Below are 26,175 nucleotides of genomic sequence, written 5' to 3'. Positions count from 1 at the left end.
TTGCCTTTAAAAGTTACATGGCTCCCACAGAAAAAGAATATAATTTCTGCATTGAAGACAGACTACCTGGACATATGACTTCAGAAGGGTTGTGTCACTGAAAGAACATCTCTGGAAACACTACTTCAGTTGTTTTTTACAAGCCTAAATAACCACGTGCTTTTGCAGCAAGGACCACTGTGAGATGTGCAGGAAGAGAGTCAGTGAGGTCCTTGAAGGTAGTGACAGGGATGTGGAACAGTGCTGACTCCATTGCTTTGGCCACCTGCACTAGGCTTCTCAGTTAAGGATCCATGGCATGTACGTCCTGATCGAGGTGCTCCCACAGATTCTCGATTGAAATTGAATCCACAGAGATTGGTGGGCAGGGGAGTATGGTAAACTCATCCTGGTGCTCTCTGGACCATGCACGTACACTCCAAGCTGTGTGACACATGGCATTGTCCTGTTGGTAGATACCATCGTACCAAAGAGAAACCAATTGCATGTAGGGATATGCATGCTCCCCAAAGATAGATGCGAATTTGAGTTGATCCATTGTGCCTTCCAGAATAATGAGATCACCCAGGGAATGCCACAAAACATTCCCCAGACCATAACGCTCCCTTCTCTGGCCTGTACCCTTCTGATGATAGTTGCAGGGTGGCTGCTTTCAGACTTTTCACAGCGTACCCATGAGCAGCCTTCTGTCTGATGCACCATAAAATGTCATTCATCTGAAAAGCCCACCAGCTGTGGTGTTGGTGTGCAAATTCCAGCCATCATCGCCGATGAACAACAGTCAGCAAGGGTGCAAGAACCAGGCACCTGCTGCAGAAGCCCATGTGCAACAATGTTCAAGTTAATGGTCATTGGGGAGACACTGTTGGTAACCACTTGATTTAACTGGGCTGTCAGTTGCTGAATTGTTGTGTGTCTATTCACCCGTACACATCTCTGCAATCAGCATTCACCTCTGTTATCTATGGCCCTTGGTGCACCATGGTTGCCTTGGCACATTTGGGATAGTGCCATTTTACCATGCACAGTATACTTTAACCATGGCAGTACATGACCAGTTTACAGATGTGGCCATTTTGGAAATGCTTCCAGCCTTGGCCGTTTTGGATCAGATAAATCACTCCGCTTCCACATTATAAGAGTGATTGCACTGTTTTCCACAATCTTCTCAACATGCTTTATATGTGCTCCACTGTTAATGCTGCCACCTGCTGTTTGTGAGTGGTTTTGCACATTGACATCAAATATTGGTGGTAGTCACTTTAATGTGAATGGACCACGTAGTTGGAGCATTGAGTAATTGCAGTTGAGTTTAGGTTCATTTAGCACATCTGTCATCACGCATTCTCTGACAAACACTGAGCATTGAGTTGTGTTCTGAGCACTCTGCTGTAAACTTCATAGCCACTGCAAGGATTACGTGTTTTGTAGCAAGTTATTTAGTGAATTTTTATTCAATTTGTTACATTACAGTGTAAAAAATGTGATTAAAATGGTCAAATTGTGATGAGTTTTTGTAAATATGTAATATGAAATAAATTCTTCTCCTCTAAGTTTTTCTCCTTTTTCCCACTCAAAATTAAGCATGTGGCTAATGTTTGGGTGTAGCTTATATTATAACCAACGTGGTAGCTTGAAAAATGAAGCAGAATTAGTTATTACAATTAGGATACAGAAATCATTTGTTTTGCATAGTATTATTCAATGATTGACCACAGCATTATGTTTGGATATGTTGTTGTTGTTGTTGTTGTTGTGGTCTTCAGTCCTGAGACTGGTTTGATGCAGGTCTCCATACTATATACTGTGCAAGCTGCTTCATCTCCCAGTACTTACTGCAACCTACATCCTTCTGAATCTGCTTAGTGTATTCATCTCTTGGTCTCCCTCTATGATTTTTACCCTCCACGCTGCCCTCCAATACTAAATTGGTGATCCCTTGATGCCTCAGAACATGTCCTACCAACCGGTCCCTTCTTCTTGTCAAGTTGTGCCACAAACTCCTCTTCTCCCCAATCCTTTTCAATACCTCCTCGTTAGTTATGTGATCTACCCATCTAATCTTCAGCATTCTTCTGTAGCACCACATTTTGAAAGCTTCTATTCTCTTCTTGTCCAAACTATTTATTGTCCATGTTTCACTTACATACATGGCTACACTCCATACAAATACTTTCAGAAACAACTTCCTGGCACTTAAATCTATACTCGATGTCAACAAATTTCTCTTCTTCAGAAATGCTTTCCTTGCCATTGCCAGTCTACATTTTATATCCTCTCTACTTCGACCATCGTCAGTTATTTTGCTCCCCAAATAGCAAAACTACTTTACTACTTTAAGTGTCTCATTTCCTAATCTGATTCCCTCAGCATCACCTGACTTTATTTGACTACATTCCATTATCCTTGTTTTGCTTTTGTTGATGTTCATCTTATATCCTCCTTTCAAGACACTGTCAGTTCTGTTCAACTGCTCTTCCAAGTCCTTTGCTGTCTCTGACAGAATTACAATGTCATTGGCGAACCTCAAAGTTTTTAAAGTTTTTATTTCTTCTCCATGGATTTTAATACCTACTCCTAATTTTTCTTTTGTTTCCTTTACTGCTTGCTCAATATACAGATTGAATAACATCGGGGACAGGCTACAAACCTGTCTCATTCCCTTCCCAACCACTGCTTCCCTTTCATGCCTCCTGGACTGCCATCAGGTTTCTGTACAAATTGCAACTAGCCTTTGCTCCCTGTATTTTACCCCAGCCACCTTCAGAATTAAAAAGAGAGTATTCCAGTCAACATTGTCAAAAGCTTTCTCCAAGTCTACAAATGCTAGAAATGTAGGTTTGCCTTTCCTTAATCTTTCTTCTAAGATAAGTCTTAGGGTCAGTATTGTCTCACGTGTTCCAATATTTCTACAGAATCCAAACTGATCTTCCCCCGAGGTCGGCTTCTAATAGTTTTTCCATTCGCCTGTAAAGAATTCACGTTAGTATTTTGCAGCCGTGACTTATTAAACTGATAGGTTCGTAATTTTCACATCTGTCAACACCTGCTTTCTTTGGGAATGGAATTATTATATTCTTCTTGAAGTCTGAGGGTATTTCACCTGTCTCATACATCTTGCTCACCAGATGGTAGAATTTTGTCTCCCAATGCAGTCAGTAGTTCTAATGGAATGTTGTCTACTCCTGGGGCCTTGTTTCGACTTGGGTCTTTCACGCAGTATCATATCTCCCATTTCACCTTCATCTACATCCTCTTCCATTTCCATAATATTGTCCTCAAGTACATCGCCCTTGTATAGACCGTCTTCTTCCAGCTTTCTGCTTTCCCTTCTTTGCTTAGAACTGGGTTTTTATCTGAGCTCTTGATATTCATACAAGTGGTTCTCTTTTCTCCAAAGGTCTCTTTAATTTTCCTGTAGGCAGTATCTATCTTACCCCTAGTGAGATAAGCCTCTACATCCTTACATTTGTCCTCTAGCCATCCCTGCTTAGCCATTTTGCAGTTCCTGTCGATCTCATTTTTGAGACATTTGTATTCCTTTTTGTCTGCTTCATTTACTACATTTTTATCCAGAATGAGATTTTCACTCTGCAGCGGAGTGTGCACTGATATGAAACTTCCTGGCAGATTAAAACTGTGTGCCCGACCGAGACTCGAACTCGGGACCTTTGCCTTTCGCGGGCAAGTGCTCTACCAACTGAGCTACCGAAGCACGACTCACGTGCGGTACTCACAGCTTTACTTCTGCCAGTATCCGTCTCCTACCTTCCAAACTTTACAGAAGCTCTTCTGCGAAGAAGAGCTTCTGTAAAGTTTGGAAGGTAGGAGACGGATACTGGCAGAAGTAATACATTTTTATATTTTCTCCTTTCATCAATTAAATTCAATATTTCTTCTGTTACCCAAGGATTTCTACTAGCCCTAGTCTTTTTACCTACTTGATCCTCTGCTACCTTCACTACTTCATCACCCAGAACTACCCATTCGTCTTCTACTGTATTTCTTTCCCCCGTTCCTGTCAATTGTTCCCTTCTGCTCTCCTTGAAACTCTTTTCAACCTCTGGTTTAGCCAGTTTATCCAGGTCCCATCTCCTTAAATTCCCACCTTTTTGCAGTTTCTTCAGTTTTAATCTACATTTCATAACCAATAGATTGTGGTCAGTCTCCACATCTGCCCCTGGACACGTCTTAAAATTTAAAACCTGGTTCCTAAATCTCTGTCTTACCATTATATAATCTATCTGATACCTTCTAGTATCTCCGGGATTCTTCCATACATACAACCTTCATTCATGATTCTTGGACCAAGTGTTAGCTATGATTAAGTTATGCTCTGTGCAAAATTCTACCAGACGGCTTCCTCTTTCATTTCTTCTCCCCAATCCATATTCACCTACTACGTTTCCTTCTCTCCCTTTTCTTACTCTCGAATTCCAGTCACCCATGACTGTTAAATTTTCGTCTCCCTTCACTACCTGAATAATTTCTTTTATCTCATCATACATTTCATTAATTTCTTCATCATCCGCGGAGCTAGTCGGCATATAAACTTGTACTACTGTAGTAGTCGTGGGCTTCGTGTCTATCTTGGCCACAATAATCCGTTCACTATGCTGTTTGTAGTAGCTTATCCACACTCCTATTTTTTTATTCATTATTAAACCTACTCCTGCATTACCCCTATTTGATTTTGTATTTATAACCCTGTATTCACATGACCAAAAGTCTTGTTCCTCCTGCCACCAAACTTCACAATTCCCACTATATCTAACTAACCTATCCATTTCCCTTTTTAAATTTTCTGACCTACCTGCCCAATTAAGGAATCTGACATTCCACGCTCCGACCCATAGAATGCCATTTTTCTTTCTCCTGATAACGACATCCTCTTTAGTAGTCCCCGCCCAGAGATCCGAATGGGGGACTATATTACCTCTGGAATGTTTTACGCAACAGGACGCCATCATCAAAAATTGGTTCAGATGGCTCTGAGCACTATGGGACTCAACTGCTGTGGTCATCAGTCCCCTAGAACTTAGAACTACTTAAACCTAACTAACCTAAGGACATCACACACATCCATGCCTGAGGCAGGATTCGAACCCGCGACCGTAGCATGGTTCCGGACTGCGCGCCTAGAACCGCGAGACCACCGCGGCCGGCACGCCATCATCATTTAACCATACAGTAAAGTTGCATGCCTTCAGGAAAAGTTTTGGCTGTAGTTTCCCCTTGCTTTCAGCCATTTACAGTACCACCACAGCAAGGCCGTTTTGGTTAATGTTGCAAGGCCAGATCAGTCAATCATCCAGACTGTTGCCCCTGCAACTACTGAAAAGGCTGCTGCCCCTCTTCAGGAACCACACGTTTGTCTGGCCTCTCAACAGATACCCCTCCATTGTGGTTGCACCTACAGTAAGGCCATCTGTATCGCTGAGGCACGCAAGCCTCCCACCAACGGCAAGGTCCATGGTTCATGGTGGGGGGGGGGGTGGGGGGGGTATATAAGTATTCATACAGCAAAAATTAAGGAAATGTTGTGACGGATTTCAGAAAGTACATGATATTTTCAGTGTCATTTTATTTTGATAAGTCATGAATAATACTGAAATCCAGTGCTTTATTTATGTATTCACACTTTTATGATCCTCAGAAAACATTAAAGTAATGTTTTAAGATATCTAAATTTCAAAATTATTACCCTGGAAGATCACAGCAACCCCTCATTTTTTTAACACTGTTGAAATCCGTCTAAAATGTGCATATCATGCTATTTTACCTCAAAAATATAATTGTTGTACTTTAGTAATTGTGTTGTACAGAATAATTGTTACATTGTGGAAAATACTTCAATAATTAAACTGTGAGAGATGTATTAATTGGAAAATTAATTTAAATGGCATATCTTGTGAGTGAAGGCAGGTATGCTGACACCGTGGCAGTACTTGTTGGCAGCAAGTATTATCACACACACTATGTAGATGCTAAGACTTATTACTTTTATTATCCGTTTCTTTTTTTGTGTTGAATTTGCATAGTTTTCCCCATAATTTAAATTTCATTAAAGATACATGAATTCTAATAACAGTAATGGAAAGACGAGACCAAATATTAAGAAACTGATGATAACAGTCATAAATAGTAAGGGTACCACAGGAATAAACAGTTTTCACCATTGCAAGCACAAATTGTAAATATTTAAACTTTATTCTGATGATAAACTGTGGCACATAAAAATTATTATTTATCTTTAAAGTGTGAAATTTAAGCACATGGCTAATGGTGCAAACAGAATTTTGATCAAACTTGTGTACAAAAATTTGTGGAGAAGGACTGGTGACCACGTGAGTCCCTTATGTGATGTCAGTGGGTATGCTTTTCATGGGTGGTAATACCGAGAGTTGGAGGAGGGTGACAGTTTTCTGGAGGGGAGTGACTGAGTCTTTATAATCCTTGTACATCCATACTCATGGCAGATGGTTACAGGGACTTCAGCTGTTCAGTGTGAAATAAAAATAAAAATGCCTGCAGCCATTTTTTTGCATGTAATTTATTTATGCAGCCAGTTTCAGTATTCCATTACACCATCTTCATACCACTTGACCAATTTACACTGAGGAGAAGAAAGTCATGGCATACCTCCTAATATCATGTTGGATGTAGTGCTGAAAGTCCCCTGCAGAAATAATGAGCTGTGCTTCCTTTATAACTGTCCATAATTGGAAAATTGTTGTTGTTGCAGGATTTTCTGCCCAAACTGATCTCTTGATTATGTCCAATAAATGTTCAATGGATTCATGTCGAGCAACCTGGATGGCCAAATCATTTGCTTGAATTCTCCAGAATGTTCTTCAAACAATCACAAACAATTGGGGCCCGGTGACATGACGTATTGTCATCCATCATCATTTGGGAACATGAAGTCCATGAATGACTGTAAACAGTCTCAGAGTAGCTGAACATTTCTATTTCCAGTCAATGACTGAACGAAAAGACCCAGTCCATTCCTTGTAAACACAGCCCGCATCATTGTGGAGCCACTACCAGCTTGCACAGTGCATTGTTGAAACTTATGTCCATGGCTTCCATGAGGTCTATGCCCCACTTGAACCCTACCCTCAACTCTTATCAACTGAAATTTTGACTCATCTGACCAGGCCACAGATTCCTAGTCATCTAGGGTCCAACTGATAGGGTCACGAGCCCAGGAGAGGCGATGCAGATGATGATGTGCTGTTAGCGAAGGCACTTACGTCAGTTGTCCACTGCTATAGCCCATTAATGCCAAATTTTGCCACACTATCCTAAGAAATACATTTGCCATACATCTCACATTAATTTCTGTGATTATGTCAAGCTTTACTGATTGTCTGTTAGCACTGACAACTCTATGCAAATGCTGCTGCTCTCAGTCATCAAGTGAAGACTATTGGGCACTGTGTTTTCCGTTGCGAGAGGTAATGCTTCAAATGTGGTGTTCATGGAACATTCTTGACACTGTAGATATCAGAATATTGAATTGCCCAATGATTTCTGAAATGGAATGCCCCATGCATCTAGCTTTAAATGCCATTCTGTGTTCAAAGTCTGTTAATTCCCATCATGCATCCATAATCATATCAGAAAGCTATCCACATTAATCACCTGAGTTCAGATGACAGCTCCACCATCACACTGCCCTTTTATGCCTTGTGTATGCGATACTACTGCCATCTGTTCATATGCATATCACTATCCTGTGACTTTTGTCACCTCAGTGTAAATTTGGAGAAATCCAATCTCGTGTGCAATTGTAACATGAGCCAAAATTAAATAACCCGTGCCCACAAATCTATGGTTTTCATGACACTATCAGTTCGTTCATCAACCAACCAAGCTTCTCAGGGTCTCTTTTTAGTGGTCGGGCAATTGGTGATTCGGTACAATCAAAGTGGAAAGATTTGTATGAGCAAAGGTCCAGCCACACTCAGTAGCTGTTTGAAATATTTCACTTTCCATGGTACTTAGAAATATTCTGGCAGTGTTTGGACTCTATTTTTGTGCAGTATTCGACTTTTGCATGGATAGGTTGTTGGACTTAGAAATATTTGTGCACAGTTTGCATTCTAATTATTTTGTACAGTGTGTCACAGACAGAGGGATTTCAGTTAAAATTCTTAACTGATCAGCAGCTAGTAGGACAGTCAATCATTGCGTTGGCTAGTCAGTTCATTGGTGAGGGTATTTCAGTGAATTTATAGCTGTGAACACAGCCTGTTGTTTTCTATCTAATTTATTAATTTATTAAATTTATGGTATGGTGTTAGTCACAATTTGGAGCTTGGGTCATATTATTAATTCAACATAATGACTTGTAATCACCAATCAGAAGTTTAGTGAATGATTAATTGGACAATAAACAATGTGTTAAAACTTAAATCATCTGTCATTGGATATATGATTTATAGCAGCAACTATATTCAATCTAGCAGATATTGGAATTCTGAATAGTCATCAGTAGCTATTTTACAGTTTCATTGTTTACAGTTTTTATGTTTACTCATGAAATGTTGCAAGCTTTAAGTAATAAAATAACAGTCATTGGCATTTTTTGTGATCTTTCTAAGGCATTTGATTGCATAGATTATGTCACTCTCTTATCCAAATGATTGTTGTACACACAACTGATTTGAGTCATGTACAAAAAAACGGAATGAGAAAAGTTATGCTGAATACGTGGAAAGGAGAGAAAATTTTAATTACTGAGGAGAAATAAAGAAGGGAAACCTACAAGAATAAATTTTGGGTTTACTCCTATTTCTTATACACTCTTAAAGATACACCATGAAGAATTATCTGAATGAAACAGAAATTGATAGATGTGACGTACGTATACAAACAAACAAATGATTAGAATTTCAAAGAAATTGTATGATTAATTCAAGTGAAAGAGCTTCACAAATTGAGCAAGTCAATAATGTGTTGGTCCACCTCTGGCTCTTGTGCAGTTAGTTATTTAGTGTGGTATTGATTGACAGAGTTGTAAGATGTCCTCCTGTGGAATGTTGTGCTGAATTCTGTCTAGTTGGCACTTTAAACCATTAAAATCCCAAGTTGGTTGGAGGGCCTTGCCCATAATGCTCCAAACATTCTCAATTGGAGAGAGATCTGGCGAACTCTGTGGTAGAGTTTGGCAAACACAAAGACAAGCAGTATAAACTCTTTCGATGTATGGGTGGGTATTATCTTGCTGAAATATGAGCCCAGGTTGGCTTACCATCTGTGCTGGTCTCCAGGACTCAGTTCTAAGTAGGACTTATCACTGAAGACAATTCTACTTCAGTTGATAAAATTCCTGGCTGAAGACATGTCTGGAGATGCTTCAGACCCTGCAGCATATCAAACTGAATGTCACCCTCTACACAGTCCGACAACCAGGAGTGGTGATCTGGGGTGCCCTTTTGGTTATCGTCCACAGCACCTGTACAGGACAGTGGTTTTTTGATGATATTCTACATCCCACTTTGTTGCCCTTCATGGCAAGCCATCGTGGGCTTACATTTCAGCAAGATAATGCCCACCCAAACATGGCAAGAGTTTCTGCCGCTTGTCTTCTTGCTTGCCAAACCATACCTTGGCCAGCAAGGTCGCCTGATCTGTCCCCAATTGAGAACGTTTGGAGCATTATGCACATGGCCCTCCAACCAATTTGGGGTTTCGATGATCTAATGCACCAATGGAACAGAATTTGGCATCATATCCCTCAGGAGAACAACCGATAACTCTTATCAGTCAATACCAAGTCAAAAAGCTGCTTGCATAAGGGCCAGAGATGGACCAGCATGTTATTGACTTGATAAATTTGTGAAGCTCTTTCTCTTGAATAAATCATCCAGTTTTTAAAAATTGTTATTATTAGTTTGTCTGTACATGTACATCACTTGTACTGATTACCATGCCATTCGGACAATTCCTTCATGGTGTGTGATTTTTTTTCTTAGTGTCTATATGTGAATGACCTTCCACTGAACATCCGTCAAGCAGAATTAGTACTTTTTGCAGAAAATACTAGTGTTCTAATAAATCTTATTAGGAAAACAGCAACAGGAGAGATTGTTAATGATGTTTTTCGAAGAATTATCACGTGGTTTTCTCGTAATCGACTACCCCTTATACCAACAACTGAAGTCACTAAACGAAGTAAAATGCTCAAAATATTTTGGGTGTATATGTTGATGATAACTCGAAGTAGAAGAAGCATATTACTGAGCTTCTCAAACAATTGCTCTTTGTATAATTTCTAGTGTTGGAAAAAAACAGTTCAGCCTCCTGACATATTTTGCATATTTCCATTCGATAACGTGTATGGAATATATTTTTAGGGTACCATATCACTCAGAATGAAAGTATTGATTGCACAAAAGTGAGCATTAAGAATCAGTTGTCATCATGTAGTCATCTCTTCAAGGAGTTAGGCATGTTAACTGCCCCATCACAGTAGACAGATTAACTAATGAATGTCATCATAAATAGTTCACCACTATTTGAGAAGTTCAGTTATGTCCGCAGCTAAACCACTAGAGGTAAAAATGACCTTAATTACACATTATTAAAGCTGCCATTGGTTCAGAAAGGCCTTCAATATGCAGCAACAAACATTTTTGATCATTTTTCTAATGATGTGAATTATATGTTACAAAATCAAGTTTTAAATCTAACCTAAAATCGTTTCTTCTGGGCAATTCATTCTACTCCATGGATGAAATTTTATTAAAAAACTGGTAACTGTAAAAAAAGACCTGGTTTTAAAGTGCAGTCGTATGAGTGGGACTAAAAAAATTGTTCATTCATTAATGTTAATACTGATTGCGTATAGACATCCTGTAAACTCACTCATTCCACATCATTTGGATACAAGAATTGTTCAAATGATCTTTGAAACATGAAACAAAATAAATAAATAAGTAGCAGTGCCAAGATTATTCAAGAAGACGTCCAAATCATTATTCAAGAAATGTGGTTTAAGTGAAATGTTTTTTATCACATAACAAGGCATCTCAGTAGTTGTTATATAAAATTGTAACACTTCTCTGCCCTATTGTTGCCTAATATGTTCTTTCAGATACTTGTGAAAACAACCATGCCATTCTTTAAACATCACTCAACAAATCAAGGGAATTTTCATCAGGCATTAGTTTCATAATTTATTGTTCTACAAATATTCCTTCCCTTTTTTCCCTTGGAAACTTCTTTTGAAAGTATGTAAATCCATTTAAAATGTTGTCATGGATTTCATAAAGTTTTTGATGAGGCCCAGTTTAATATGCACATTTTTGGAATCAATAAGAGGAGTGTGCATCATATTCTTCTGTCCATGCTGTACTTCATGCCAAGCAGGCCATTTTCCCCCCACAATAGTCTTTTCATTATGCATATGATGTCCTACTTGCACGAAAAGAGCCAGTGCTCTGCATACATGATCTGTATGCCTTGAAATACAGCAGTTACCTGGAGAGCTCCATATGTATGTCATTTGCATTTCTTGTTCCGGGTGATAGTGAGTTTCAGTTTAAAGTTCTCCTCTGTCTGCTTCTGATTAACTGGATGAGCATTTGGGACAGAAAGAACTTTATCATCGTTGTGGAGAAGTACTGCTTTCAGATGAATTTTGTTGGAATATATGAACAAGTTCCTCTCATTTATATTCAAACCTTAGCCAAGAATCTCTATAGTAAACTGAATATTATTATCAAAAACCAAGTCATCTTTCTTGGAGAATTATTTAGGAGAAACAGCATAAGAGTCAAAGTTATCATTGACTTTTGCATCTGTAAGAAGATTTTGTCCTGTTATCATGAAGGTAAAAGTTTAACTAGTTGCTTTGATAAATTTAAATTATGAACAAAACCTTTGAGATCCCCTTGAGACAAAAAGTGTGGGTCATTTGAGTCACAGTGGCCTCAAAACGTTGGATAGCATGCATATCTACTTTGCTGCCTTCTGTGTGTTCACCACCGTATTTATCTTCACTCTCTGTCACATTTCAGTATGAGGCACTGGTAGCAGCAATTCTTCACTGTGAGACAAAAATAACAGTCCATGGTGTGGTCTGTTAGTTTCCTCCAAATCATGGGAACAGCATGTGATGTGATTGTGTATTGCATGAGAAACAACATATGTTGTATTAGTGATGGCAGGAGATAAAGGGTGGGACATTTCTGGTCTTTGTCGTCAACCATAGACTGAAAGTAAAGTTCACAACACTTCTTTTCAAGGGGATTAAGATTCTGTATTTGTAATTTCAGAGTTAATTGTGCACAAATAGATCAAAGAGATTTTACATAGGTTGAGGCATTTCTTCTTATGAATTAACACAAACTGCAAACTTTCAATAATGTAAGGCAAGCAGTCGCTTTCAAGAAATGTCAGAACTATCAATGCTAAGATGCAATTGGCAACAAACACAATGTGATTATAAGTGGTCAGTGATTATTCATCAGCAGTGCTGCCAAAACACCTTCATTTCCCAGAGGCAGATTTCTTAACTGAGGCTCATGTGTGGTAATTTTGCTTTTCAACAATTAAATCTGCAGAATATTTCAGGTAAGACTCAGAAGTCTAACAAATGTAAAATGATTTCTGGTGTTTTGATTGCTAAAGGTAATCATGTTACAAGGAAACTGAGCCTGAGAGCTAATAACTGATTTCATTTTCCAGTTCACTACCCATGAGCTAGCAAGGTACATCACTCAAATTCTTTGTAACAAAAAAGTTGCTGGCCAGTTTAATTGGCTACTAAATTCAATTAGTTCTTCCAAACAGCAGCTGAAAATAAAGGGAGAGAAAATGGACCATTGAGACAAATTCATTATATTTATGTAGTAAACATTTCATTCTCCAGCACAGACATTAGTTTTTCCAACTAATTTAGAAAGATCACTAATGTGATTAGGTGACTGAAAAGTAGTAACTTTTTTCAAAACCAAAGTACTAAAATCTTATGCTTACTTGGTAGTATCTCCCTTGACATACCTTTGTAATCAGTCAATGAGCCCTAACTTTGGCATCTAGAAGAACTATGTTAATTTTGATGTGTCAGGAAAATCGTTCTGAGGAAGGCTGTTTAGTTCCAAAATCCCTATTTGCTTATCTTACTGAAAATCACATGAACAGCATTCTAAAAAAATACTATAGTCACTAGAATTAAAAAAGGGAACTATGATATTTTTGTCCCACGATAGCAAACTAACATAAGCAAAGTTCATTGGTATACATCTTTTGTAGATCTCACAAGGAATTGCAAAGTAAAATCACACTGAACTTTTGTGCTATTGTTGTGTCTGTTTGACCATTGTGCTGCCTGGAAGATTACTCCACTTCATATTGAGTGTGGTGTGAGTGTCATGTATTGCTTACCGAAGTGATGCTAGTTTCTGTGGAGACTGGTGTAAACTTCTGTGCAGTGCACCATTCAATTGGCCATAAAACCAACATATGGTTTTTTGTAAAACAAAGAGCTAATCTGTTTTGCTGCCAATCAGTTGTAAAACTGTTCCACTAATCTCCTGACTGTTAGGAGATATTTGGGCCCATGATCAGCATACTTGTATGTCACAGCATATTTTCAGACTATGTGGTATGGAAATGGTATGTCAAGATCTGCGATGGAAAATGCTAACCTCCTTTCATCTTCGTGAGATCAACATCTTGTTTATTATAGAGGGACACTGACTTAGTTTTTCAGAAAGACAAATGGGAAACACAAAGAATGTTGTGTGCACACACACATGCGCGTGGACGCCCTTACATACAAACTCATGCGCACACGCACTCACACACACACACACACACACACACACACACACACACTCTCTCTCTCTCTCTCTCTCTCTCTCTCTCTCTCTCTCTCTCTCTCTCTCTCTCTCCCCTCCCCCTCTCCCCCTCCCCCTCCCTTCTATCACTGTGTCTCTCCATCTCCTCCCAACTCTCTTTGTCCTTGTCCTCCTTCCCCCTTTCTATGCTTTATGTCCATTCCCCACTCCCTCTGTCCGCATCCGCTTCCCTCCTCTTTCTGACACTGGTCTCCTTTAATGTTATTACAAATTCATATTCCATAGTAGTATTCTAATCATAAGCCAATAAGTCATACACACAACTTTTCTGTTTTCTGGGAAAACTGACTGCAAGGACAAAAAATAAAACAACACATTGTTGTACATACAATGTTTTTTAAATATGTATGACGAGAAAGAGTTTACAGAGTGTCTCCCCTATGTGTTGTCAGTTGCATTTTCTCAGGTATTTGCAGTTTTAGTTTTGCATCGTGTAGCTGGAGTCAGCCCAGATACGTAGTGCTCGTCATGTCTTTTATCCAAAAAAAAGTCTCGATGAAAAGTGTCACTTTGTTTCCTTTTAGAAACAAGATGATTTTTAAAGTTGTATTTTACATGCCTTTTCGGTTGACCACTCCCAGATTAGTCTAGTGCAATATTTATTTTATCAGTATATATTAACAGGGACAGTAAAACTCAAAGAATAACCAGTACTCCCAAAATGACAGCACTGTCCTGGTCCTTCCTGACTGCTACCACTAAGCATGCGTGTGACTGAGCCACTGCTGGACTGCTGTTTATTCTTCATGTTTTTCTGTCCCTATCAATGCATATCAATGCAACAAGTATCTGCCTAGGCCAATTTGCAAGTGCTATACCAAATGGGCATGTAAAATTGTGATTTAAAAATTTTGTTTGTAATGGGAAACAATCCAACACTTTCTTCTGGCACTGGATGTCGCATGAAAGGCATGACAAGTAGTAATTGTTTGGGCTTACTCCAGCTACACAATACAGGAATTAAAGAGCAAATATCTGCAGAAACACCAGAGAAAATGTGCTTGATGACTCTTAGGAGAGACACGTGGTGTGTGGGGAGGTGGGGGGGGGGGGGGCGGCTTATGGGTGCTCAACATCGAGGTCATCAGCGCCACATGGTGTGTGTGTGTGTGTGTGTGTGTGTGTGTGTGTGTGTGTGTGTGAGAGAGAGAGAAGCAATGTCCTGACTCGCTGTAGATGTCGTTTCAGAAGAGATTTTTAGAAATTCCACACTGAAGGGGGTGAAATATGAGATGGAAGATTTTTGAAAACATGTCACTATTGAAGCTAGACCTACAAAAATTGTTATTTGCTTTCTTGATAAGACATAAAGAAATGCGTGTTCCAGCATTTTTGGAAATTTAACTCGTATGTGGGCTGAAATAGTGGGTGAAAGTTTTTTAACATAAAAGTATTATTAAAGAACTACTAAAGTATTTTTAATGATACATCTATAAAAACTGATATTTGACTACTCAGGTTAAAAATTTTTTTTGGAAATTCAATCTCTGTGGTGGTGAAATTCGGGATGAAAGGTTTTATGGAAATATTTCATTATGCAAATATTATTGACGCTAAATATATTAAAATATTTGAAAACAGTTTACCTAAGAAAACAGTGAAATATAGTTGTAGGAAACCATCTAAATAACCATGGCTTTCTAAAGGGATAAAAATATCTTGTAAACGGAAAAGGGAAATGTATCTTATAGCTAAGAGGAGTAATGATCAAGAAACAATGCAACATTATAAAAACTACTGCACTGTATTAAGAAAAGTTACTAAAATGTCCAGAAGTATGTGCATTATGTGTGAGATTAGAACATCTGACAATAAAGTTAAAACAATTTGAAATACTGTGAAAAGGGAAACAGGGCAGCCAAGAGCACAGGAAGACTATTACTATCAAACTTAATGGGAAATTTTTTTAATGAGAAGTCAGAAGTAGAAAACATTTTCAATAATTATTTTTTAAGTGTTGTAGAGAAAATAGGATCTAGCTATTCATTAGAAAATGCATGGCAATATGTGGAAGAGGCAGTACCTATGCAATTTGATAAAATTGAAATTCAACCCATCTATCCTACTTAAATTAGGATAATATTTAATTCACTCAAAAGTAAAAGCTCACATGGAGTTGATGGCATTTCCAACAGAGTACTAAAAGCTTGTTCCCAACAGAAAAGTAGAATTCTCAGCCGTATGTGTAGTAGCTCACTGAAACAGGGCATTTTTCCAGATAGACTGAAATGCGCTATTGTAAAACCATTGCATACAAAAGGTGTAGGTCTGATGCTAACATTTGTTGCCCAGTCTCACTTCTGACAGCTTTACCCAAAATTCTTGAAAATATAATGTATTCAAGAGTAGCATTATGTATTTGTAAAAATGAAGTACTAACAAAATGTCAGTTTGGTTTTCAGAAAGGTTTTTCAACACAGAATGCAATATATGCTTTCACTGATCAAATATTAAATGCATTGAATAACCAAACATCACCCATTGGGATAGTTTGAGATCTCTCAAAGGCTTTTGATTGTGTGACTCACGAAATTCCTCTAGATACGCTTAAGTATTGTGGTATGAGGGGGATAGTGCACAGATGATTTAATTCATATTTAACTGGAAGAATGCAGAAGGTTGAAATTAACAGTACAGATAGTCTGCAAAAATCACCAGAGTCCTCTAAATGGGGAGGTATCAAGAATGGTGTCACATAGGATTCAGTCTTGAATCCCTCATTGTTTGTAATACATATTAATGACTTGCCACTATATTCATATGATGCAAAGCTAGTTATTTTTGCTGATGATACAAGTATAATAACCAGACACAGCAAAGAAGAACAGATGAATTTTTAGATATGAAAAAGTAACTGGAAAAAAAGAAAGAAAACTAATAATTTTGTGTAAAGAAATCTCATATTAAAGTGACACATTCCACATCATTAAAAAATATCATATTCATAATCTATGGAACAAATGATAATGTATGTATGTATGAATGAATGAATGAATGAAAATTTGTATTTGGCTTCTCTTCTAGAAATAAAACAAAATACACATCTCACTGTTTTTGGAAATTCAGTCCCTAAGGGGGTGAAAAAAATGATGAAGTTTATTATGAAAATATTTCATAATGAAAGCATTTTTAAAGCTAAATTTATGGAAATTGGTAGTTGGCTTCTTGGTTAGAAATTAAAAAAAAAAACCATGTGTTTAATTGTTTCAACCCGTAAGAGGCTAAAAAAGACTAGACTGATTCACTGACACATCATTATTCAGCCCAAACAGCTAAGAGAGTGAAATAGGGGATGAAAGACTTTTTGAAATATGTTGATACTAAGATAGTTTTGAAGCTGGAACTATTAAAATTGGTGTTTGGTTTCTCAGTCAGAAAAAAATTATGTTTCAGCATTTTTGTAAATTCAACCACGAAGAGGGGTAAAATATTGGGTGAAAGTTAAAAAAAATCATTGTTAAAAGACTACTAAAGCATTTTTAAAGCTACATATATAAAAAATGGTATTTGACTTCTCTGTTAGAAATAGAAGAATACACATTTCAGTGTTTTTGGAAATTCAACCCTGTAAGGGAGTAAAATAAAGCCTGAAAAGTTTCATGAAATCATTTTATTACCAACACATTTTCAAAGCTGAATTTATGAAAATTTGTATTTTGCTCCTCTGTTAGAAGTAAAAGAATACTTGTTTCTTTGTTTTTAGAAATTCAGCCCCTAAGGCGATGTATTAGGGGATGAAAATATTTAAGAAAATATTTCCTTCTATTAAAAAAAATTTAAAGCTAAATCTGTGAAAACTGGTATTTTACTTCTCATTTAGATATAATGCATTTTTGTTGGGGAATGAAAGTTTCTATGGAAATATCAACAAAGGAATGCAAAAGATGTGATTAACAAAAGCCTTAGACTCAAGCCACTAGAATCGCTTTTTGGTCGGAAGTATATTCGGAAAAGACCATACTTATATGGCCTTAATTGGTGTGGATTCTTTAGAAGTTTCTGCAGTTTGTGAACAAGATAAAAATTCAATTAAGGAAACATAATGGAAGGAGAAATAGGTTGGGGAAGATTAGAATAGAAGAGTCAGTTTAGTAAATTCCATTTTGAAAGGGACACACCTGCTGTGAAATCTCCCTTCATCATCTTCACATGGGAGTGACTAATCTGGCTCTCCTGTTTAATCTTCCCTGACTTCATTTCTCCCTGAAGTAGGAATGAACGGTTCCAAAAGCTAGGTGAGTTTTTTCCTAATTTTGTGTGTTTTTATTGACAGTACTGGTTCTTCACCACTGTACTGACACCCATTCTCTGATTGTAATTCCATTATTTACCAAAGAGATCATGGTATAAGTTTTCAATTACATGCCTGCCACATATTGTCTATATTAACTAAGAAGTGTCATTTGTGGCTGTATGTTCTGACATCTGCTTGTGGCTGCTAGTTCCGGCCATATGCAGTTTCCAAAGACTACTCGTGTAAACAAAAAACTTTGACATTAATTAGTGATTAAACTGTTGGCCAAACAGAAAAACAATTTCATTCAAATTTACATTGCACAAGGTTTCCCTAAATCATCCTTCAGAACAGTCATGACATACATTTGTTTACACGTGCATTCAACATTAAATCTGTACTGACCATTACATTGACAATATATTAATAACCTAAATGCAGTCATGTAATTCATACACTGTACATTGCATTCTGTATCTTCAGGAAAGTGGTTCCGTCATCTTCTCACCCATTTAGAAAGATCTGATCACTTGACCTTTTAGTGTACTCATGGTAAAGAAGAAATGAGGTTGCTCACATTACTAATTAATTATTTCTTATATCCTATTAAAGGAACTATTTCTTACGTCCTATTACTGCGCCGCTGTTTTGACATTGCAGTGTATCCATGCATTAAGACAAGTTTCATCATAATCTAGGTGGCAGTGAACAAGTAGTTTACTTCGTACATGTTCGTATGATTCATCAGAAGGCAAAAATGCAAGGCTTCTGTGCAGCCTAATGGAAAATGATGCACATAGATTTTTGAGTCATGGAAGTAGAAAATGCAGGTGTGTGTGTGTGTGTGTGTGTGTGTGTGTGTGTGTGTGTGTGTCTGGAAAAAAGGTGTCATACTTTGAATGGAACCACTACTAAACAGAACAGCTGTCTCACTTCTCATGTATGACATTTTCCAGTTGAGTGTGAGAGCACTGTGCAAAGTACTGAACAACTATCACTGTGTCAATCAGTTTTGATTAAATATGTCTTCACTTAAGTTCGAGGACAGACAAACAGTCGTTTATTAATATGTCACAACAAGAAATTTCTTAGTAATTTATTGGGACAATAAAGTATTATTTCCATTATGTGTAACTTTGCAAATGAGGTGAATGGATTTGACGTAAGTTTCCGGGAACTGTTGTCTCCTAGCTACAAATTTCTATTGTTACTAGCTAAAGTTGTTCCATAGTCAAATATTTTGTTTTCAAACTTGTAGTGAATCAAATGGAGAAGAAAGCACTAATGCTAAGGAGAATGGTCCTCCCCAAGAGGAAGTGGCACAGAAAAATAAACAGATGACTGTGGGAACTGGAGACAGTGATGCTGCACGAACAACAATATTGAAACCTGTAGGGGAGGGGAAGAATGGAAATAAAACAGCTTCCAAGCAGCGGCCAGAGAGGAAAGGTTGTTGTTACTGGTAGGTCACAGGATCAAATAGAACATGTGGAACTTTTAAAATGCTTCAAAACATTGTTATGTTTCTTTTGTCTTTCTGTAAAGTGGCAAGGAGCGTAACCTAAACATTGTAGAACTGCTGTGTGCCAGCTGCTTACATTGGTACCACGAGTCATGTATAGGTCTTCAGCTTGGAAAGCTTGTGCCTTTCATGATGAACTACGTATTTGTGTGCAAAAACTGTTCTCCTACAGGACTGGAAAGTTTCAAGAAAAACCAGGCCGGTAAGTTCCATGCAGTTTTTGAGTGTGTGTCTATTTAAAATGTAAATTAGGCCTTAACATTAAAATACATAACTGTTCTAATACTTATTAGTCATTTGAATTATTTTTAGTCTAGCATTAATTACATTTTATTGGAATATTACTAATTTCTCTTTCTAGAAACCTCAAAACTTAATTGTGGTAGTACTTTGCAAATTATTTTTAAAACTGTTAGCCATAAATTTCAGCATAATATTTTTTAACCTTTGTGCACTGGGGTAACAGAATAATGCTTAAAGCATTTGAAAAGTTCTCCTAACTTTGAAATTATGCTTGTTTTGCTTATTAATAGATGTTTCATCATTTCTTGCAGCTTATGTTTTTTAGTTGCTGTAAAAGTTACACAGCTAATTTGTTATTAATTTTCATGTCCTGGAGGCCTTATTTTGACCTTTTGATTTTGTGAAACTTCCCAGATATGTAACATGCATCTTTTAGTGTCCAGTGATGTGGTGCTCACATGTTCATCCCTCTACATGTTTGATTGAAATTTGTGTAGTCCTACTTTTTCCTCTCACTGATTACTGTTGTCATTGTTAAAATTAATGTGTTTTTATATTCAAAGATGTGTAATTACCTTTGACAAGGATTCATTACCAAATGATAGTTCTGCTCCAATAACTCACAAAATCTTTGTCCTTGTGCTGTACTATTTCTTAATATAATGAACAACTTCTTTAGAAACCTAAACTTGGCAGTGCTGTACAGAAAACTTAAGAGATTGAATGGTTAAATGCTTTTTCATTGTGGAGTAATGATAGTGGATCCAGAAATTGGTATGTTGCACATCTGATGGAATTGTTGTGCTGGTATCGTGCTTCAGCAACTAAGTTCAACTTGCTTTTCATTTTGTTGATAATCATTCACCATAAAATAACATACATGGGATGTGGATAAAACATTTGTTTTAGAAAATATTATTGTGAAAAATTTGGCACTGCTAAGAACAAAATATTTTCCAGAAATTTCCTTGGGAGTTTTCATTTTTTTGTTAAATGCAATTGTATCCAATTTTGATATTGTCCAAGTTCAAGATCCAGCAAATGACAGGTCTGACTATTTGAAATTCATGTTGTTGTTGTTATGGTCTTCAGTCTAATTAGTGGTTCACTGCAGCTTTACATGTTACAGTATCCTGTGCAAGCCTCACCATTTCTGAATAGCTACTGCAACTTACGTCCATTTGAACCTGCTTACAGCATTTGTCTTGTGCTCTCCCTCTACAACTCTTACAAGTTTAACCCTCCTCCTACACTTCCCTCCAGTACTAAATTGATGCATCCGTGAAGCCTCAGATTGTGTCCTATAATCTGATCCCTTATGCCTCAAATTTCTTTCCTCCTCAGTTCTACTCAGTACTTCCACATTTTCTACATGATCTACCCATCTAATCTACAGAATTCTTCTGTAGCACCACATTTCAAAGACCTCTTTTCTATTCTTGCCTGACCTTCTTATCATCCATGTTTCACTTCCATACAAAGCTACACTCCAGACAAATATCTGTAGAAAATACCTTCTAACAGTTAAATTTATGTTGCTACTAACAAATTTCTCTTCTTCAAAAACACTTTTCTTACCATTGTGTCTACATTTTATATCCTCTCTACTTTAGCTGTCATCAGTCATTTTACTGCTGAAATAGCAGAACTCATCTACTACTTTTAGTTTCTCATTTCCTAATCTAATTTCCTCACAATAACTTGATTTAATTTGATTACATTCCATTACTTTTGTTTTGCTCTTCTTGATGTTCATCTTATATCCTCTTTTCAAGACACTGTCAATCCCATTCAACAGATCTTCTAAGTCCTTTGCTGTCCTTGACACAATTACATTGTCATTGGAAACCTCAAAGTTTTTATTACTTCTCCCTGAACACAAATTCCTTCTCCAATGTTTTCTTTGATTTCTTTTACTGTTCACTTGATTTACAGATTTAATAACATTGGGAATAGGCTACAATCCTGTGTCACCTATTTTTTTGACTATATGTGACGGTAGTATCTATTCCTGAATGAACGGTTACCGTAGATGACCATGCAGCTTTGCTAGAAATGAAATGATAATTAAATGGACACCCTAGCTGCAAACAGGCATTGATGTACATTAATCTACCATGAGTAATGAGTATGATGGGCAAACATCTATTAGGCGCACTACGAATATAGTGGTGTGGATGTGTTGGGAATGTGGGTCTCACGGGGAGCGTGCAAGGGATAAGTCCCTCCAGGCACACTATCCTCTGTGCCCTCGGTGGCTCAGATGGATAGAGCGTCTGCCATGTAAGCAGGAGATCTCGGGTTCGAGTCTCGGTTGGGGCACACATTTTCAACATGTCCCCAAGGAAATACATCAATGCCTGCTTGCAGCGGGGTTGTTCATTTAATTATCACTTATTTTTGAATCACTGTTTCTCTTTGATGCCCTTCTAATCTTAAAATTGTCATTTGGTTTCTATTCAAATTGTGTATGTTCTTTCATTCTCTGTATTTGACCCTTACTGCCTTCAGAATTTCCAAATATTCCAGGTAATATTGCCAAACAAATTTTAAGTTTACAAATGCTGTAAATATAAGTTTTCCTTTCTTTAACGTACCTTTTAAGGTGTGTTATGAGGTCAGTATCACCACATGAGTTCTGACCTTTCTCTGGAATCCAAACTGATTGTCCTTGAGAGCAGCTTCTGTGAATAATTCATGTCAATATTTTGCATCCATGACTTACTGAACTTATAGGTAATATTTACAGCTGTCAGCATCTGCCTTTGTTGAAATTTTAATTATCACGTTCTTCTTGAAGTCTAAGATTGTTTCCCATGTCTCATACATCTTTCACACCAGGTGGAATAATTATGTCACGGCTGGCTTTCCCAAGGATATCAGTAGTTCTGAGGTAATGTTGCCTAATTCATGGGCATTCATTTGAATTAAATCTTTTAGTCTACTGTCAAATTCTTCTTGAAATACCATATCCCCATCTACTTCCTCTTCCCTCTCTCTAATATTGCATTCAAGTTCATTGCCCTTGTGTATCCCCTCTTTATATTCTTCATACCTTCCAGCATCCCCTTCTTTGCTTAGCACAGGTTTTTCAGTTGAGCTCTTGATATTCATACAGTAACTTCTCTTTTCTCAAGAGGCCACTTTAATTTTCCTATAAGCAGTCTCTATCTTTCCTCGAGTCACACATGTTCCTGCAGTCTTGTGTTTGTTCTCTAGCCATTTCTGCATAACTGTTTTGCACTTTATCGTCAGTCTCATTTTTAGATGTCTGTATTCACTTTACCTGCTTCATTTTCTGCATTTTTATATTTCTTCCTTTCATCAATTAAATTCAATATCTTCTTTAATATCCAAGGATTTCTACTAGGCCCTGTTTTTTTACTTGTCTGATCCTCTGCTGCCTTCACTGTTTCATCTCTCAAAGCTATCCACTCAGCTTCTACTATATTCTTTTTTCCTGTTTCAGTCAATTGCTGTCTAATGCATTCTTTGAAACTCTTAACAACCACTGGTTCTTGCAAGTTATCAATGTCTCTTCTCCTTGATATCCTATATTTTTTGCAATTAATTATGGTCAAATTCCACATCTGCCCTTGGAAAGGTGTTCAGTTTAGATTGTACATGTATGCAGCCTTATTTCATGGTTCTAATCCCAACTGTTATCAATGGATGAATTATGCTTTGTGCAAAATTCTACAAAGCAGCACTGTCTCCCAATCCTTTCCTCTTACCCACATTCTCATATGATTTTTCTCTAACACAGCACATTGATATCAGATTGCAATAAATATATTGTGGACATATAACTGGGACGTTCCACATCAGTGCAGGTTGCACTGAATACTGGAATGAATATTGCATGAATGTATGATGTGTGTGTGTAATCTTATATTTGTAATTTTCTGCTGTAGTTACTTGTACTTACGTACTTAAACAAATCTTTATTACAGCATTTACACAGATGTGTGTAACTGCCTTAGGAAACTTAAAACATGCAAGTGCAAAAGAGGGCACACCCAGGACAATGTTTTCTAAGGATAAAGAAATTGTTCCATTTATTGATCTTCATTGGGAAGGCATGACAACAATGCCACGCCGTGTTACTCAGTCATGGCATTCGACGGTAAGTTTGTTATATTTTATGTATGACAAAACACTGAAAAATTATAAAACACTGTGTAATTCTGTTCTATGGCTCAGACATGGTAAACTATTAATTAAGTGGTGGCTTTTTTACCATCTCAATGCTTTGTTTATCCATATTATATTTGTCATTGCAATAGACCTGTGAACTGGCTCATCCAAACATTTGTCACCGGACTTTTTTAAAATGTAATGTGAAGATCGCAGTAAAGCTTTTTTTTATGTGAACATATCATCACCAAGTATGAAAGTCAATTTATGAGTACAAATTGTAGGGCTGCTCTTAGAATTTGTAATTGAAAACCTGTCTACTTTGAGCACATAATATGTGATAAAGTATGGTTTGTTCATTGCAAATAATTAGAACAAGCACAGTTCACAGTTGTTCTGATACTTTTCTCTTTCAGAGTTGCAATTTTCTTGATGCCTGAAAAAAGGATTAGTGGTGAAAAATACAGTTATGAGACCTGTCTTCAATAATTTCAGCAGTTGTAGCAGTAGACATTGAAACAGTTTTTGTTTTGTTTTCATTGCCCCTCTTGAGTTCTTGTTTTCATTTCACACAGATTGTGTAAATGAGCATAGAAGGAAACATCGAGAGTTAGTAAGGGCAATGATGAATCACAGTACTAGGAAAAATGTAGGGGGAGAATGCAAATCTAGTAGCAGATGGTAAGCTGCTAACCACAGTTAGAAAAATAAGTAAAGCATGAGTATTAATGACAAGATTAGCCATGGTCTAGGGGTAGCGTCTTTGATTCATAATCAAAAACGTCTTCGGTCCCGGGTTCGATCCCCGCCACTGCCTAAATTTTGATAACTAGTCAGCATTGGCAGCTGAAGACTTCCGGCATAAGAAGTCAGCCTCATTGTGCCAACGGCCTTGTCAAAGAGGGCGGAGGAGCAGATAGAGGTTCAGGGCACTCTCTTGTCCTAGGGGTGGGAAATTGCCTCTAAAGGCGGAAGAATCAGCAATGATCAACGGCATGAGGATACAGAAGGCAATGGAAACCACTGCATTAAAGACACGTAACGTGTAACTACAGGACATGTGGCCTGTAATTGAAGAAGTGTCATGATGATCTCTGCATTGGCAAAAAATTCCGGAATAGTCCCCCATTCGGATCTCCGGTAGGGGACTGCCAAGGGGGAGGTTACCATGAGAAAAAGATTGAATAATCAATGAAAGGATAATGTTCTACGAGTTGGAGCGTGGAATGTCAGAAGCTTGAACATGGTAGGGAAACTAGAAAATCTAAAAAGGGAAATGCAAAGGCTCAATCTAGATATAGTACGGGTCAGTGAAGTGAAGTGGAAGGAAGACAAGGATTTCTGGTCAGATGAGTATCGGGTAATATCAACAGCAGCAGAAAATGGTATAACAGGTGTAGGATTCGTTATGAATAGGAAGGTAGGGCAGAGGGTGTGTTACTGTGAACAGTTCAGTGACCGGGTTATTCTAATCAGAATTGACAGCAGACCAACACCGACAACAATAGTTCAGGTATACATGCCGATTTTGCAAGCTGAAGATGAACAGATAGAGAAAGTGTATGAGGATATTGAAAGGGTAATGCAGTATGTAAAGGGGGACGAAAATCTAATAGTCATGGGCGACTGGAATGCAGTTGTAGGGGAAGGAGTAGAAGAAAAGGTTATAGGAGAATATGGGCTTGGGACAAGGAATGAAAGAGGAGAAAGACTAATTGAGTTCTGTAACAAGTTTCAGCTAGTAATAGCAAATACCCTGTTCAAGAACCACAAGAGGAGGAGGTATACTTGGAAAAGGCTGGGAGATACGGGAAGATTTCAATTAGATTATATCATGGTCAGACAGAGATTCCAAAATCAGATACTGGATTGTAAGGCGTACCCAGGAGCAGATATAGACTCAGATCACAATATAGTAGTGATGAAGAGTAGGCTGAAGTTCAAGACATTAGTCAGGAAGAATCAATACGCAAAGAAGTGGGATACGGAAGTTCTAAGGAATGACGAGATACGTTTGAAGTTCTCTAAAGCTATAGATACAGCAATAAGGAATAGTGCAGTAGGCAGCACAGTTGAAGAGGAATGGACATTTCTAAAAAGGGCCATCACAGAAGCTGGAAAGGAAAACATAGGTACAAAGAAGGTAGCTGCAAAGAAACCCTTAG

General features: G+C 37.6%; 1 protein-coding gene across 2 annotated transcripts in view; it reads left to right on the top strand.

Moving 5' to 3' along the window:
* Positions 1-26,175, top strand: part of LOC126336389 (set1/Ash2 histone methyltransferase complex subunit ASH2-like) — an 82,714-nt gene that overhangs the window by 9,205 nt on the left and 47,334 nt on the right. For both annotated transcript variants that reach the window (XM_050000050.1, XM_050000061.1), the window contains exons 2-4: positions 19,367-19,570; positions 19,654-19,832; positions 23,827-23,999. In XM_050000050.1, coding sequence (XP_049856007.1) covers positions 19,367-19,570; positions 19,654-19,832; positions 23,827-23,999 — 556 coding nt within the window. The remainder of the gene's footprint in view (positions 1-19,366; positions 19,571-19,653; positions 19,833-23,826; positions 24,000-26,175) is intronic.

The sequence above is a fragment of the Schistocerca gregaria genome, chromosome 1 (genome assembly GCF_023897955.1).
Source record: "Schistocerca gregaria isolate iqSchGreg1 chromosome 1, iqSchGreg1.2, whole genome shotgun sequence".
Taxonomy (NCBI): domain Eukaryota; kingdom Metazoa; phylum Arthropoda; class Insecta; order Orthoptera; family Acrididae; genus Schistocerca; species Schistocerca gregaria.
The sequence above is the reverse complement of the archived record's forward strand: the minus strand, read 5'-3'. Positions and strand labels throughout refer to the sequence as shown.